The 15,511-nt window shown below is 48.6% G+C and overlaps 1 protein-coding gene across 4 annotated transcripts in view; it reads right to left on the reverse strand.

The window, feature by feature from the left end:
* The window catches only part of Myo16 (myosin XVI), a 524,203-nt gene that overhangs the window by 240,512 nt on the left and 268,180 nt on the right, over positions 1 to 15,511 (reverse strand). For all 4 annotated transcript variants that reach the window (XM_004663404.3, XM_045145894.1, XM_045145893.1 and 1 more), the window contains exons 12-14: positions 7,807 to 7,872; positions 5,385 to 5,512; positions 4,390 to 4,495 (exon numbers count right to left, since the gene is read on the reverse strand). In XM_004663404.3, coding sequence (XP_004663461.2) covers positions 4,390 to 4,495; positions 5,385 to 5,512; positions 7,807 to 7,872 — 300 coding nt within the window. The remainder of the gene's footprint in view (positions 1 to 4,389; positions 4,496 to 5,384; positions 5,513 to 7,806; positions 7,873 to 15,511) is intronic.

A 15,511-nucleotide genomic window follows, 5' to 3' on the forward strand; every position in this document is an offset into this window, starting at 1 on the left:
GGGTAATCAATGGTTTTCTCATTGGCTAAGAGATCCATCTGTTCAGTGGAATGGAATTGGTATCTGGAACTAGGAATCCTATGAGAAGCCCATGCAGTCAAATATTATGCTCTCTAATGTCAAGTTCCCACTCATCTTTGGCTACAAAATGGGTTACATCCATCAAAATTGCACTAAATTAATAATGGTTATCATATATAACCTAAGTTGACTTCATTCTCTGTTGGAGAATCTTTTTCTTTTCAGACCCAAAAGATAAAGCACCCCTGGCATTTCAGTCAAGGCCCAGAAGAACCCACAGAGGAATGGGGAGATGAGCAAGAGCGCTGTTTCCAGGGTGAGCCTCACAATCAGCGCCAGGGTGAAGGAGACAGCTGCTGAGGCAAGTAAAGATCCAGAGGCTCCTAAGAGCTCATCACTGAAGGAGACTTACAACTCACCCACCAAGGCTCCAGGAATTTTGTGGAAGAGGAGGAAGAAAGATTATATGGTACATCATACCCAGAGACACTGCTTCCCACCATAATTGACAACTGTTTCTTCAACACATCATCCACAACCCCATGGGGGAATACCAGTAACCCCACTGAGGAGGGGCCCCAGAGGAATGGGGCAGGAGGAGGGAAAAGATGGCACCAACACATGATGCATTCACACAAAGGGTGTTCTTAATAAAAAAAAAAACTCTAAAACCTGAAATCATTTAGAAAAGGTAAGCTTTCTCACGCCCACACTGTGGGTGTTTGTAGATGGCAGTGTCCAAGCCTGAAACAACCAGTGGTGCGCTTCTTCAGTCAGCCACCCGCCAAGAGGTGGCGCTAGATAACGTGTTGAGAAAAGAAAGAGAACACTAAGCTTGCATATGTACACTGTTCCCTTTGACTGAAGTAATGAGAACGTCATACAGCCATAAAATTTTAAGTGAACATAATAAGGAAGCAAGGATATGCTTCCTTAATATTTACTGATTAAAATATTATTGGCATGTTATTTTCCATTTGTACTACATGGTATAAATTTCAAGTTACATTATAATAAAGATTATGTGCTACTAAAGTAGCAATTAATCTATTGTATATTCTAGAAGAAAAAAAAGTCTGTGGTTCCTTAATGAACATTCACAACTCCATCAGTCACAATGAAGCTAGCTAGCCATTACCCTCGGCAAAGCAACTGCTCAGTACATACTTGTTTAAGAGATATGAACAGAAGTGAGTGTCTAGATTGTAAATGGCAAGAAGTTCCAGTTACTTCCTTTCCTAAATGCCATGGCTTTGTCCAGCAAGTCTGGTACCAAGGGAAATGCATGCTTCTGACCACTGGGGTGAGGAACAAAACTGTGCTTCTTAGCCCATCTCGTCTGCTCTTGGCTGGCAAGGAGGCACAGCGGCCGCTGTGGAGAGGGCCCTCTGCCTTGCACGCGGCAGAGAAGAACAGAAACTGCCTCCGAGGCAGAATGTGAACATTCAGAGGCTTCAACACGACACAGCCACAGGGTCAGACTAGAATTCACAAGCACCTCAGCTATGTGGCCCCGCAGGAGTATAAAGCCTCCAATTAAGTGACCAAGCCCACTTCTGGCCTCAGGGGCTGGCTCTTCAGCACCCTCATGACTGGGAGGCACAACTGTGAACCTGCCAGCCCATCCCCCATCTATAGTATTCCACTCCCATATTTCATGGAGACTCTCCTGTGGCTTTGACCAAGGTGTCACTTCGAAGAAGTTTTTCTCCTTGTCTCAATAAAATGCCCAAACAGGGCTGGAGAGATTGCTTAGTGGTTAAGTGCTTGCTTGTGAAGCCTAAGAGCCCAGTTCAAGGCTCGATTCCCCAGTACCCACATAAGCTAGATTCACAAGGAGGCACGTGCATCTGGAGTTCCTTTGCAGTGGTTGGAGGCCCTGGTACGCCTATTCTCTCTGCCTCTTTCTCTCTCTGTCTGTTGCTCTCAAATAAATAAAAATAAACAAAAATAAATTAGAAAAAAATGTCCAAACAAATTAGAAGGCATTTTACATGAAATTTGCATTGAAAATACAGTTTTGAGTCCTAGAGACTTGCAGGTTTGTAAGAGTTATGCCTAACTTCTCCCATAGAATATAAATTAGATTGCATTCACTTTAACTAAACTGTAAAAGCCACTTACATGAATTAATCCAGAATGCATTTGAGAAATTACACAGTCTGCTCTTCCAACAATCATTATTTTAACAAATGGTCACCTTGCCCCTGGTTTGGAAGGGGACAGTCACTCCTTGCTGTTCTGGTTAAGACAACAGATCTTGTTCCTGCCCCGAGTTAGCCTGCGTTGACTGTGCATCCATGTTGGTTACAGGTGCCCCACCTGTGTCTGCCACCATGTGTTAGCAACTGTGTGTAAACAGGTGACTCCGAATGGGAAACTGTTCTGAGCTGTGGAGCAGAGTGAAGTGCTGCACAGCACGACGTAAGCCTAATAAACGCCCGCTCGCTGTATTCATTTATGGCACATGTGAGCACAACTGACTCACCATACAACATTTTATCGCTATATTCACTTATGGCACATGTGAGCACAACTGACTCACCATACAACATTTTATCGCTATACTCACTTATGGGCACGTGTGAGCACAACTGACTCACCATACAACATTTTATCGCTATATTCACTTATGGGCACGTGTGAGCACAACTGACTCACCATACAACATTTTATCGCTACATTCACTTATGGGCACGTGTGAGCACAACTGACTCACCATACAACATTTTATCGGGAAAAAGTCTTCAGGCTCAGGCGTAAGTGTAGCAGTCTGTTCGAATAAAGATTTTAAGACTTACATACAGACATGCAAGATACAATGAGGGCTGAAGAGACAGATGGCTTAGAGGTTAAGGTGCTTGCCTGCGAAGCCTAAGGACCCAGGTTCAATCTCCCAGTACCTACATAACCCAGGTGGCACATGCATCTGGAGTGTGTTTGCATGAGGTGGGCCCTGGCCTCTCTATCTGCCTCTTTCTCTCTCTCAGAAAAATAAATAAATAAAATATTAGAAATAAAGGTGACAATGAGATAGCTCTCATCTACTGACTAAACAGAAGTTGTTCCAATTTCTAAATGAGGACCTGGCAAGGTAAGTTTCCACAATGTGCCGGATGAAAGGGCTCAGACTGCATGCAAGCACGCACCAGCAGCACCCTGCTCATGCATGGAACGCTTCAAGACTGAACGCCTGAGGTGTGAAGAGATGGTGCTGTTTTGCTGGAATGATGAATGGTATCAACAGCTGCTGTACTCCAGTGCCCTCCCGTGCTTTTACATGTGAAGTGGATGGGTACATGCACGTGTCTCTACATGTTACTGGAGTGGTTCAGAAGGCGGCACAGGGACGGCGCCTTTGCATGTGCACCGTCCACCCTGGAGTGAGCACAAACCGGGACAGCAAGCCCACTGTGTGCACGCCACACTTCCTGGGACGGAAAGGACACACGTGTGTGCACTGCTTCCTAGAACATCTCAAAGACCATGCTGACTGGTTCTAGTGTGAAGAACTGGACATGACTTCTAAACACTAGTGAGTGTGACTTTTGATATGAACATCTGAGAGTTTCTGACTGGAGAGGCATTCAGTTTTTGACGGTCTCATGTATACCAGGCTGGCCTTGAACTCCTTCTCCCTAAGGAGCCAATGGCGGCCCTGAACTCCTGATTCTCCGGTCTCTACCTCCTGAGTGCTGAGGTTATAGGCACTGTCGCCATGTCCCGGTTATGAAGTTTTTAATCAGGTGTGTCTTTCTTACTCTTACACCCTGTGCACAAGCAGCTACTGGGTCTCCTGGGCACAATTTATGTCTCACTATGAGAACGGCCTCAGTGTCACCGGCTGCCTGCAGAACTTTGTGCCCTTGAACCCAAGTAGTAATTGGCACAGATGAAGAAGCAGGACAAATGTCACAAAATGGCACTGAATACCACTGTGCCTGCTTCTGAATTAACTGACAATCAGCATGGGGTGGAAGCTTGTCACCTGCCTCCTGGCATCACGCAGACTCGCTGCAGTCAGCTCTTTCAGAGGCATGGAAGCCTCGCCAGTTCTCAAGACCCCCATGGTCCTTCCAGGCCAATGCGGGGCTTTCTATGTACAAAGACACAGACCTTCAACTTATTATACCCCGTGGGCCCAACTGCTCAGAGCAGATACAACAAGGTGATATGCTCAAAATACTAACATAAGAGGAAACACACATTCACTTCTATAATATTTACTGAAACGTGGCTTCTGTTTCTTCTTCTTTTTGTCTAAGATCTTTGAAAACCGTTAGTCCGTGATGATGTACTACTTGCAAGTGACATTTTTCGTGATCAACACACAGTCATGCACACAGCTGCCACCCCAGAAGAACTTACATGCTGGAACTTGGAGTCAAACATGGCCCTGTGGGAGCTGGCCCTGCAGGTCAGGTGTCGCACGATCTGTTTGCTGGCCTCGGACTTCCCAGACCCTCTCTCTCCACTGCGAAGAAAGGGGAGAAACACAAGTCTGCCGGCTTGGAGAACGCAGGAAAAGTACACAGCCAGAGGTAGAGAATCCTCAGACATAGGAGGAGCGGGGGTGGCCTAATAATTCCTAACGACTGGGGCCGAACTCCTCTCTAACATGATGTGCTCATGCCAAGTACTCAATGTACAGCGGGGACTTAGGTGTCTGGGTCTCAGGGGAAAGGGAAGCTCCTTCTGTCCCGCCAGGGCTTGACAGTACAGAGCCACATGAAGCAGGGAGTGCGGCAAAGAGGCATTTGTCTTGGGCGGAAGACAGGTGGGCCTGCTGTGGTGAGGAAAGTGCGAGCCCGTGTGAGGATCCCCATGGGACTGCACCCTGGAAGAGAAGGGCTGCGCTGCAGTACGCCCAAGACACTGATCTCCCTGGAAGCTGGTAGCTGTGAGAACTGAGCCTGGCCAGCAGCTGTGCACACCAAGGTCAGAATGTCTTAGGTCCGGGCAGTACGCCTGACACTCAGCAGATCCTGAGTGGCCGAGGCCCTAGTGTGTCAAGTCTCTATCTCTCTCTCAAATTAAAAAAAAAAAAAAAAAGAAGTTGTATTTCAGAGCTTACTACTAATGTGCGGAGCTTTTCTTTCTCTACCTTTTTTTCCTTTTGATTATAAAGCAGATTGGCTCTGGTTCTAAGTCTAAATCTTCCGTGAGTTTCAGGTTGTTTTCTGATATTAATTCCAATGCAACTGGGCTATTTCTAGGAGGAGGCTGTACCTCCTACAACAAGACAGGCGTACCTACTGTAGAGATGCACTGCAGAGCAGCTGCTGAGGCGGCCAGCGGACAGGATTGTCTACGAACAGGACAGGACAACACCGGCGACCGGAGCGTGGGGAGGGCTGGCTCACCTGAGGATGAAGCACTGCGGCTGGCGCTCCTGGAAGAGCCTGTGGAAGGCCCGTTCCGCACAGGAGAATAGATGAGGTGGCAGTGAGGGGACCCGCTGGCCTGTGGGACTGAGATATAGCTGGGAGACCTGGGGACAGGCGGTGGAGAGAAAAGAAGTCTGTGGAAACACTTGAGGACCCTTATTATGCTCAGGTCCATCAACATATGGCTCACGTATCACCAAAGTGAAGCACTCTCAATGTGAGCATCAGAGATCTACACTGTATTTGTAAAATCATGTATCTCTCAGCATAATCCCAGCAAGCATAATGCAAAACAAAAGGCTTTTAAAATTTGTCTTTCATTTGCTGGTGCACAGGTTTTCAATGATTATGATGCCGTCAAGAACAGCAACTCACAGAAATTCAGTTTAGTAGATAGCCACGAAATAACCCCAAACCCAGCTTAGGTGCATTATTCTCTTCCGTGTTTGGAACTCCAAGAATCCCACGCTTACATGGGAGAAGGCAGCTGGGGCTCGATCACAGTCATGTACCCCCGTGCTTCTCAGACACAACAAGGGAATTATCTAGCATCCAAGGAGGGTCTGTGAGGCCATCATGATTTGCTGCCCTCACCGCCGGCTCTCTTGAGCCCAGAGAACTTTGTCAGATTTGCACAAGAACTGGTGATGGGAACAGTCAGGAAGAAATGCCAGACAAGCCCATTTGAACAAAATAGCCCATCTGCATCTTTCGGGACCTCAAGGTACAGAGTGCACGGAGAATGGGGTGACTCTGGCTTGGAGGCCGTATAAAGCCCGGTGATCCGGGCACCTGCGACCATGAAGGGCGCTGTCGCTGGTGTGAGCACCCTGGAGACAAACAGGGTTTCAACTAGGGCTCTTCACCAACGTCCCAGTTTGAAGCCTGTATGCAGAACATCAGGGATGTTCTTGTCAGAAATGCACAGTGAAATACCCATGCTTCATGGGACTATATGCCAACAAATTAATTTTAAATGTTTGAAGGAAAAAGTAGTTTGTGCTATTTAATCATGAACTTTACACAAGTTTATAGTTCTTTTAAATTATGCAAGAAAATTATTTTACAAGAAAGAAAATAAATGCTTTACATGGAGGGGGCATAAGCTTGATCATATGAACCTGGTCAAAGTGCCTTGTATTCTGTATGAAACCCATTCTGTGCCCTGTTCTTATACACTAATGAATAAAATGAACTAAGTGGGTGAAATCACAGTGTGAGAGGAGCTGATAAACCCTTGATCTATGTTTCTACTGACGTGGAGGGCACAGCAGGCACACTCCGTGCCTGTTGCAGACAACCTGGGCAGAGTCAATGTCAAAGTCATAAGAATGGGGCTCCTACAGTTTCCCAGTGATGGAGAGCTGAGCGTTCCAGGCAGATCTGCCCATCCCCAGCACATCAACACCATGATCAGTGTCTGTGTGCAGGAGGCCTTGGGAAGAACCCAAGGTCAGTCACTACCCACTCCCATGTTGTGCAGACACGGAGAGAGATCGACGCACTCCGCTCCAGCCTCCCAGGGGCAGGGATTTGGTGCCCAACAGGTTCTGACCTTTATCAGTGGTCAAGAACAAGGCTGACAAGACTGATGATCACAGTACAGGACAAAGTCTTGACCCTCGCCTCATACCATAGGGGCAAACTACCTATTTGGAGTTTAAACCCCAAAGTGAAGTTTATGCTTAAAAAAAAAGTACTATAATGTTTGCACTTTCCCACACTGACCTACCTCATGTTGACAAATGCTTTTAAGCTCAGTGTTTTATAGACCTCTGGGGATCTAACCAGATGTTACAAACAAATGTCACAGAGGAGATTTCTCAGAACACACTAACATGACTAGTGTGCCACCATTATTTGAGAAAAAAAATCTGAAAAGTATAATTTTATTTATTACTATTATTATTATTATTATTATTGAATTAGGGTCTCAATGTAGCCCAGGTAGACCTAAAATTCACTATGTTTCAGGCTGGGCTGGAACCCACAGTAATTCTCCTACCTTGGCTTTCTGAGCGCTGGGATTAAAGGTATGTTCCATTACATCCGGCCAATTTTAATTTTTAATCAGTCACTTCGTTCAAATGTTTATGGCTAATTAATATTAGTATATATTATTAAACGATGACATTTTAATTTTATACTCATGGGGCTAGACAGATGGCTTGGTGGTTAAGACACTGGCCTGCGAAACCTAAGGACCCAGGATCCATTCCCCAGGACCCACATAAGCCAGATGCATAAGGTGGCACGTGTGTGTGGAGTTTATTTACAGTGCCTAGAGGCCCCCTGGCATGCCCTTTGTCTCTCTCCATCTCCCATCTTTTTCTCTCTTTCTCACACACAAACATATAAATAAAATAAAATAAATAAATATTTTAAATTTTGTACTCACCATGGCAGAATAAATCGGCAGTTCCTTGAATGGGTTAACAAGCAAGAGGATATCACCAATAAAAGTCTGTCAAAATATGCAAACAATTCATGAACCATATAAATAATATCATTTATATATATGTAGAATAATTTAGAAATGACTGTGGAAATTCAGCAAACCAACAAAAATCACATTTTAATAACTGAAAATTGTTTTAAATATCTGCACTTAATGAAAGAGAAAATTCATGAGTTAAATGAAACCAAGCTTTGTTCCATTAAGCACAGAACAAGTAAAATGGTTGGATTCTAGGAAACTGCTGGGAAAAATTTTTGTGAGAACCAGTTTTGGTAAAATTATAGAATTAAAATATCTAACACATTCACAGCAAGAAGAGAGTGGGGTAATGAGTTCTATGCTACTGAAAAATGAGAAAACACAAAACTAAACCACCTTAACACGGTGTAAGTAATGAAATATTAAGGGACAGAAGCAGATTAATGGAGATAAACAACAGATTTAAGCTCACATGCCATCGTGTACAGGTTCTTCACAAACAACTCCATACGAGCTTTTTGAAAGGCAAACACCACGACTATGAAGCTGACTGAGAGGAAAAGGACGGGTCAGTTAAATGCAACAGCAACAGTGGCAGAAAGGAGTTCTGTGACATGGCGCACTTCGCGGTGACGCCTGATGAAGCAGTGTGGAGACAAACTCTCGGAAAGGCTCTTAAGGATAAAGCGTGCTATGAGACACATGGAACCCCAACAGACAAGAGAGGACAGCTGCAGTCACAGTGCCAGTGAGAGGCGTTACCAGTTGTCCTCAGGGGCTCATGAACTAAGCAGACACACATTTTGAAATGACTCCTGGTCTGGCCTGCTGATTCACCTACAAGACTGAGTAACAAGGGCAGAAGCGTGTTCCTTCCTTCATGCCGCACTATGTGCTCTGATCGGTAGGATTAAGACAGGACTATTTTGCTGTGTACTTAGAATCCACTAAGAGAGTTTAGGCGTTCATACTAGGGAAAAAAAAGTAACTGAGGTGAGGGATATATTAATTTTCTTGACTACAGTAATCATTTCACTACGCTGTGTTTCAGAGTATTATGTTATAATCCTGTGATATATATGATAAAATGAGGAATAAATTTTGGGGATGATTATCCAAGGGGTTAGAAACCATCTTTGAATATATAGCTTGTGGTAAGTCAAAAGAGTCTGTAACACGATTCAATGCTAACTACCAGGTCGAGTCACCAAGATTGCAGGCAGTGTTTTCATGACTGGAGTACTAAATGGCCGGTGGAGGAAGAATTTCTTCAGGTGCAGAGCGGAGCAGTTCCCGTCACTGCACCGTGCTAGAGCTCGACATCGCACGCGCCCTGTGCCGGGCGGAGAAGGACGACTCGGCCATGAGCTGCTGGGGTGAGCACAGCACCTCACAGCACCTCACAGGTGAGGGTTAGAGGACAGGGCTGGGGACACCATTTCACAGCCATTTCCAGTGACAGCAGGGTGCCCCTGAACCTGAGGTCCAGCCACCTCCATCTGGGTGCCCTGGATGGACATGCATAGGTACCAGGTTGGGGGGGGAGGAGGGCAGTGAGCACCTGGATTAAGATTGCTCAGGCCCTGGCTCTGTGTGTTCCACAACTCTCTGCTAACCAGATACCGAGGGCAGGGCGGGGGAGGGGGTTCGGTGTGCATTTTGCAGACTTTCTTTAGGAGTCTTGTGTCTCCTTGGACAGAGAACAGTGCTGGCCAGCTTTGGAGCTGTCTGTAAGACAGTGGACGGTGGGCTCCTCCTCTCTGCACTGCTAGCGGGGGTTCCTCTGGCCCTGCGAGGCTCTGGTTCTGTTCACCTTCTGACCATCCCCCTCGGCCCTGATGAACTACTAGAAGGTTTGGGAAATTCCCAGTGCTACAGATGTGTGGGAGCCACCCTCCCTGCAAAAATCCCTAATGTCCCAATGAACACACTTCATAGTTCTGAAAGAGTACATTATACAGCAGTGGAATAGAGCAAAAGAGATTTAAAAAGTCTTGCCAAACAATTAAATCAGCTAAAATATCTGAAAACTGTATTGTTCATCTCAGAAGCAGTACGCACTCGGGGTGGGGGCCGTGCAGGCCCTGTGCCCTGTGCATCTGGAAAGGAGGTGTGGGATTTCTGGGACAACCAGAAGAGGACTGGGGGCCCTCCACTGTCTTCAGCCTGTGTCCTCCAGGGCCTGGAGGCACAGGTTTGTCATTACCACTAGCCAAGAGTCTGGGGCAAGAAGATGAAAAGCTCAAGACCAGCCTGTGCAACTTGCTCAGTGAGACTTGAAAGGCAGAGCTGCAGGTCCCTCAGAGCTCTGGAGTGCCTGCCGGGCATGCGGGAGGCTCTCTTTCCATTCCTACCACCACAGGAAGAAAAGAAACGGAGTCAGAGAAAAGTCAGGCACCATTCTCCTCCCCAGCGTGCTAACCTGGCAAAGTGGAGGAGCAGAGCGGCCTCCAAGGACTGGGCCGGGGGAAGAGCAGATGGGGAGAGACCAAGGCCAAGCTGTGCCTTTTGGGTCATGGAGACATCTACCACCCTAGTGCTGTCTGTTTACTGGGAAAGGTTACTGGTTTTAGTTCCAATTAACCACGGACTGTTAGTTTGTAAAACATAATAAAATGGATAACTTTAAATATGAGATTAAAAAATGGCAAAAACTAAGGCTGGAGAGATGGCTTAGTGGTTAAGGTGCTTGCCTGAAAAGCCAAAGGACCCCGGTTCAATTTCCCAGGACCCATGTAGGCTAGATGCACAAGGTGGCACATGTGTCTGGAGTTCATTTGCAGTGGCTGGAGGCCCTGCTGTGCCCATTCTCTCTTTCTCTCTCCCTCTCTCATATAAATAAATAAATAAAATATTTTAATAAAAATGGAAAAACCATAGCAAACACAGCTAACTCTTACTAGATCCAGAGACACATAATACATTGCATTAAGAAAGCAGGTGTGCATGCCTAGAATTAGGAGTTCAAGACCAACCATAGCTACAGAAGTCAAGGACAGAGCAGAATATATGAGACTCTGCCTTGAAAATCCAACCTGACAAATTGAAACAACATCGAGCCTGGGCTGTCCCTGAACTCACGACATAGCCACACGCTACCGGTCAACACCACCAGCAAGAGGCCCAGTTCTCCACTGTGATGGGGCTGTGGCAGGAGAGATTGTGGGATGCGGTGTGGATGAAGCTCGTCTGAGTAGGTTTTCACACAGCTCCACGCCACAGCGTGCCCAGGGAAAGTTGCAGGAGAACTCAGGACTTCAGGAAAGCCCTAGTGCAGGAAGGGCCCCAAGAGACCCACGGGGGTGCGTCCTCATGGGCCACGAGGTGTGCACAGAGGCTGAGAGTGACAGGCGGCTGCACTGCCAGCCTCGGAAACAGGGGCTGTGGCTGCTGCCCTGTGAAGCCCCAGGAGAGACTTGGGGTGGGAGCTCTGCCATGCCCCGGGGGCTTGTAAAGACTGCTCTGGCTCCCTGGAAGGCTGCGTATTGAGGGAGTGAAGGAATGAGGGCTGGAGAAGGGACAGTGGGCGTGCCTTGTGGAGGGTGGCCAGGAAAGGCACAGAAGTAGATTAAGTGGGCATTTAGGAGACAAAACGATGGGAAACAGGGACACAGGTAGAGGGAACCGCCTGGTGCTCTCAGCATTACAGCCTTCTGGGACTCAGTACGAGTGAAGCATTGGGCAGGGTCTGTTGGCACCCTAGCCACCTGAAAGGCTCAGTCAGGAGGACCAAAAGTTGAAAACCATACTGGACAATTAGTGAAAACTTGCCCCAAATAAGAAGACAGGCAATACAGCTCAGTGGCAGAGCGCTCACATAGCATGTGCGAGACCCTGGGGGCTCTGTCCCTAGTACTACAGAGGGCACTAAGCGTTCGGGGAGAATTTTTCATAACACTGGAAAAAAAAAACTAAAAAGCGGAATAAAAGTAAAACACACTGTCCAAAATTACCAAGGCGTCTACAGAGACCAAAGTAATCAGGGTTCACTACTCACATCAATGATTCAATTCCATCAATGTTGCTGCAAATGTTTAATTTTAAATGTATTTATGGTAGCAGGCCATTTACTCAAGCAGCAAGAGGCCCTATTGCATTTTCATAGGCTAATCAGTGTCTGACAAAAAATTATTACAGAGAAACCTCAGACTTCACATTTACATGGCAATTACTTAATCAGGTTCTCTGCAGACCAGGGTCATCAGGAAGGATCGCAGGTACAAGCACAATCAGAATAATCTCCACAGCTTGGTCTGCTCTTGGCAGAGAATAACAACCAATGACAAAGCCAGAGGGGGAAAAAGGAGAAAAGGAGAGAAGCAGAGAGATGCAATTTGAGATATTACCGGTCAAACAGTTTTCAGTATTATAAGAGTAACACAGAACAGATTAAACCACTGCTGATCAATTCTCCGCTTGAGCAATATGTTTACATCCTATTTCCATAAGTCTGTGTGTACACAGTTTACACCACACCGAAGTACTTCCTGAAAACTTATAGCAGTCAGACATGCAGGCAGGGAGACTGACTCGTGCCCAGGCAACCAGTCTTCCAGTCCTGAAAGACCATAGTCGCTGACAGCCAGCAGCTCATGTGCAGATGATCTGCAGATCCTCCTGGTTCTGGCACCATTGTCCCTTCCACCACCACAGGAACATGAAGGGCAGAGAGAACTGAGGCCTACTTGAGAGCGTATACATCACTCTGAAATTTGGAACTTCGCTGACCACCCACCTTGCCAGGGTGAACCTTAACTCCAAAAGACTCCACCTGACACATGGCCATGGCCAGACACTTACTGAGCAAGACACTTGTGATACCGACAGCCAGAAGGGAGATGACAGTCTCAGAAGACCAAGCAGTGTGACACAGGCTCTCCCCGGACGCTCGCGTGGTGTATCATGATCAAGCAGTGTGACACAGGCTCTCCCCGGACGCTCGCGTGGTGTATCATGATCAAGCAGTGAGACACAGGCTCTCCCCGGACACTCGCGTGGTGCATCATGATCAAGCAGTGTGACACAGGCTCTCCCCGGGCGCTCGCGTGGTGCGTCATGATCAAGCAGTGTGACACAGGCTCTCCCCGGGCGCTCGCGTGGTGTATCATGATCAAGCAGTGTGACACAGGCTCTCCCCGGGCGCTCGCGTGGTGTATCATGATCAAGCAGTGTGACACAGGCTCTCCCCGGGCGCTCGCGTGGTGTATCATGATCAAGCAGTGTGACACAGGCTCTCCCCGGGCGCTCGCGTGGTGTATCATGATCAAGCAGTGAGACACAGGCTCTCCCCGGACACTCGCGTGGTGTATCATGATCAAGCAGTGTGACACAGGCTCTCCCCGGGCGCTCGCGTGGTGTATCATGATCAAGCAGTGTGACACAGGCTCTCCCCGGGCGCTCGCGTGGTGTATCATGATCAAGCAGTGTGACACAGGCTCTCCCTGGACGCTCGCGTGGTGTATCATGATCAAGCAGTGTGACACAGGCTCTCCCCGAGCGCTCGCGTGGTGTATCATGATCAAGCAGTGTGACACAGGCTCTCCCCGGACGCTCGTGTGGTGTATCATGATCAAGCAGTGTGACACAGGCTCTCCCCGGACACTCGCGTGGTGCGTCATGATCAAGCAGTGTGACACAGGCTCTCCCCGGACACTCGCGTGGTGCGTCATGATCAAGCAGTGTGACACAGGCTCTCCCCGAGCGCTTGCGTGGTGTATCATGATCAAGCAGTGTGACACAGGCTCTCCCCGGACACTCTCGTGGTGTATCATGATCAAGCAGTGTGACACAGGCTCTCCCCGGACGCTCGCGTGGTGTATCATGATCAAGCAGTGTGACACAGGCTCTCCCCGGACGCTCGCGTGGTGTATCATGATCAAGCAGTGAGACACAGGCTCTCCCCGGACACTCGTGTGGTGTATCATGATCAAGCAGTGTGACACAGGCTCTCCCCGGGCGCTCGCGTGGTGTATCATGATCAAGCAGTGTGACACAGGCTCTCCCCGGGCGCTCGCGTGGTGTATCATGATCAAGCAGTGTGACACAGGCTCTCCCCGGGCGCTCGCGTGGTGTATCATGATCAAGCAGTGTGACACAGGCTCTCCCCGGACGCTCGCGTGGTGTATCATGATCAAGCAGTGTGACACAGGCTCTCCCCGGACGCTCGCGTGGTGTATCATGATCAAGCAGTGTGACACAGGCTCTCCCCGGGCGCTAGCATGGTGTATCATGATCAAGCAGTGTGACACAGGCTCTCCCCGGGCGCTCGCGTGGTGTATCATGATCAAGCAGTGTGACACAGGCTCTGCCCGTACACTCGTGTGGTGTATCATGATCAAGCAGTGTGACACAGGCTCTCCCCGGACACTCGTGTGGTGTATCATGATCAAGCAGTGTGACACAGGCTCTCCCCGGACACTCGTGTGGTGTATCATGATCAAGCAGTGTGACACAGGCTCTCCCCGGACACTCGCGTGGTGTATCATGATCAAGCAGTGTGACACAGGCTCTCCCCGGACACTCGTGTGGTGTATCATGATCAAGCAGTGTGACACAGGCTCTCCCCGGACACTCGCGTGGTGTATCATGATCAAGCAGTGTGACACAGGCTCTCACCGGGCGCTAGCGTGGTGTATCATGATCAAGCAGTGTGACACAGGCTCTCCCCGGGCGCTCGCGTGGTGTATCATGATCAAGCAGTGTGACACAGGCTCTCCCCGGACACTCGCGTGGTGTATCATGATCAAGCAGTGTGACACAGGCTCTCACCGGGCGCTAGCGTGGTGTATCATGATCAAGCAGTGTGACACAGGCTCTCACCGGGCGCTAGCGTGGTGTATCATGATCAAGCAGTGTGACATAGGCTCTCCCCGGACACTCGCGTGGTGTATCATGATCAAGCAGTGTGACACAGGCTCTCCCCGGACACTCGCGTGGTGTATCATGATCAAGCAGTGTGACACAGGCTCTCCCCGGACGCTCGAGTGCTGTATCATGATCAAGCAGTGTGACACAGGCTCTCCCCGGGCGCTCGCGTGGTGTATCATGATCAAGCAGTGTGACACAGGCTCTCCCCGGACGCTCGCGTGGTGTATCATGATCAAGCAGTGTGACACAGGCTCTCCCCGGACACTCGTGTGGTGTATCATGATCAAGCAGTGTGACACAGGCTCTCCCCGGGCGCTCGCGTGGTTTATCATGATCAAGCAGTGTGACACAGACTCTCCCCGGACACTCGCGTGGTGCATCATGATCAAGCAGTGTGACACAGGCTCTCCCCGGACACTCGCGTGGTGCATCATGATCAAGCAGTGTGACACAGGCTCTCCCCGGGCACTCGCGTGGTGTATCATGATCAAGCAGTGTGACACAGGCTATCCCCGGGCGCTCGCGTGGTGTATCATGATCAAGCAGTGTGACACAGGCTATCCCCGGGCGCTAGCGTGGTGTATCATGATCAAGCAGTGTGACACAGGCTCTCCCCGGACACTCGCGTGGTGTATCATGATCAAGCAGTGTGACACAGGCTCTCCCCGGACGCTCGCGTGGTGTATCATGATCAAGCAGTGTGACACAGGCTCTCCCCGGACGCTCGCGTGGTGTATCATGATCAAGCAGTGTGACACAGGCTCTCCCCGGACACTCGTGTGGTGTATCATGATCAAGC

This window comes from Jaculus jaculus, chromosome 3 (genome assembly GCF_020740685.1).
Source record: "Jaculus jaculus isolate mJacJac1 chromosome 3, mJacJac1.mat.Y.cur, whole genome shotgun sequence".
Lineage (NCBI taxonomy): Eukaryota > Metazoa > Chordata > Mammalia > Rodentia > Dipodidae > Jaculus > Jaculus jaculus.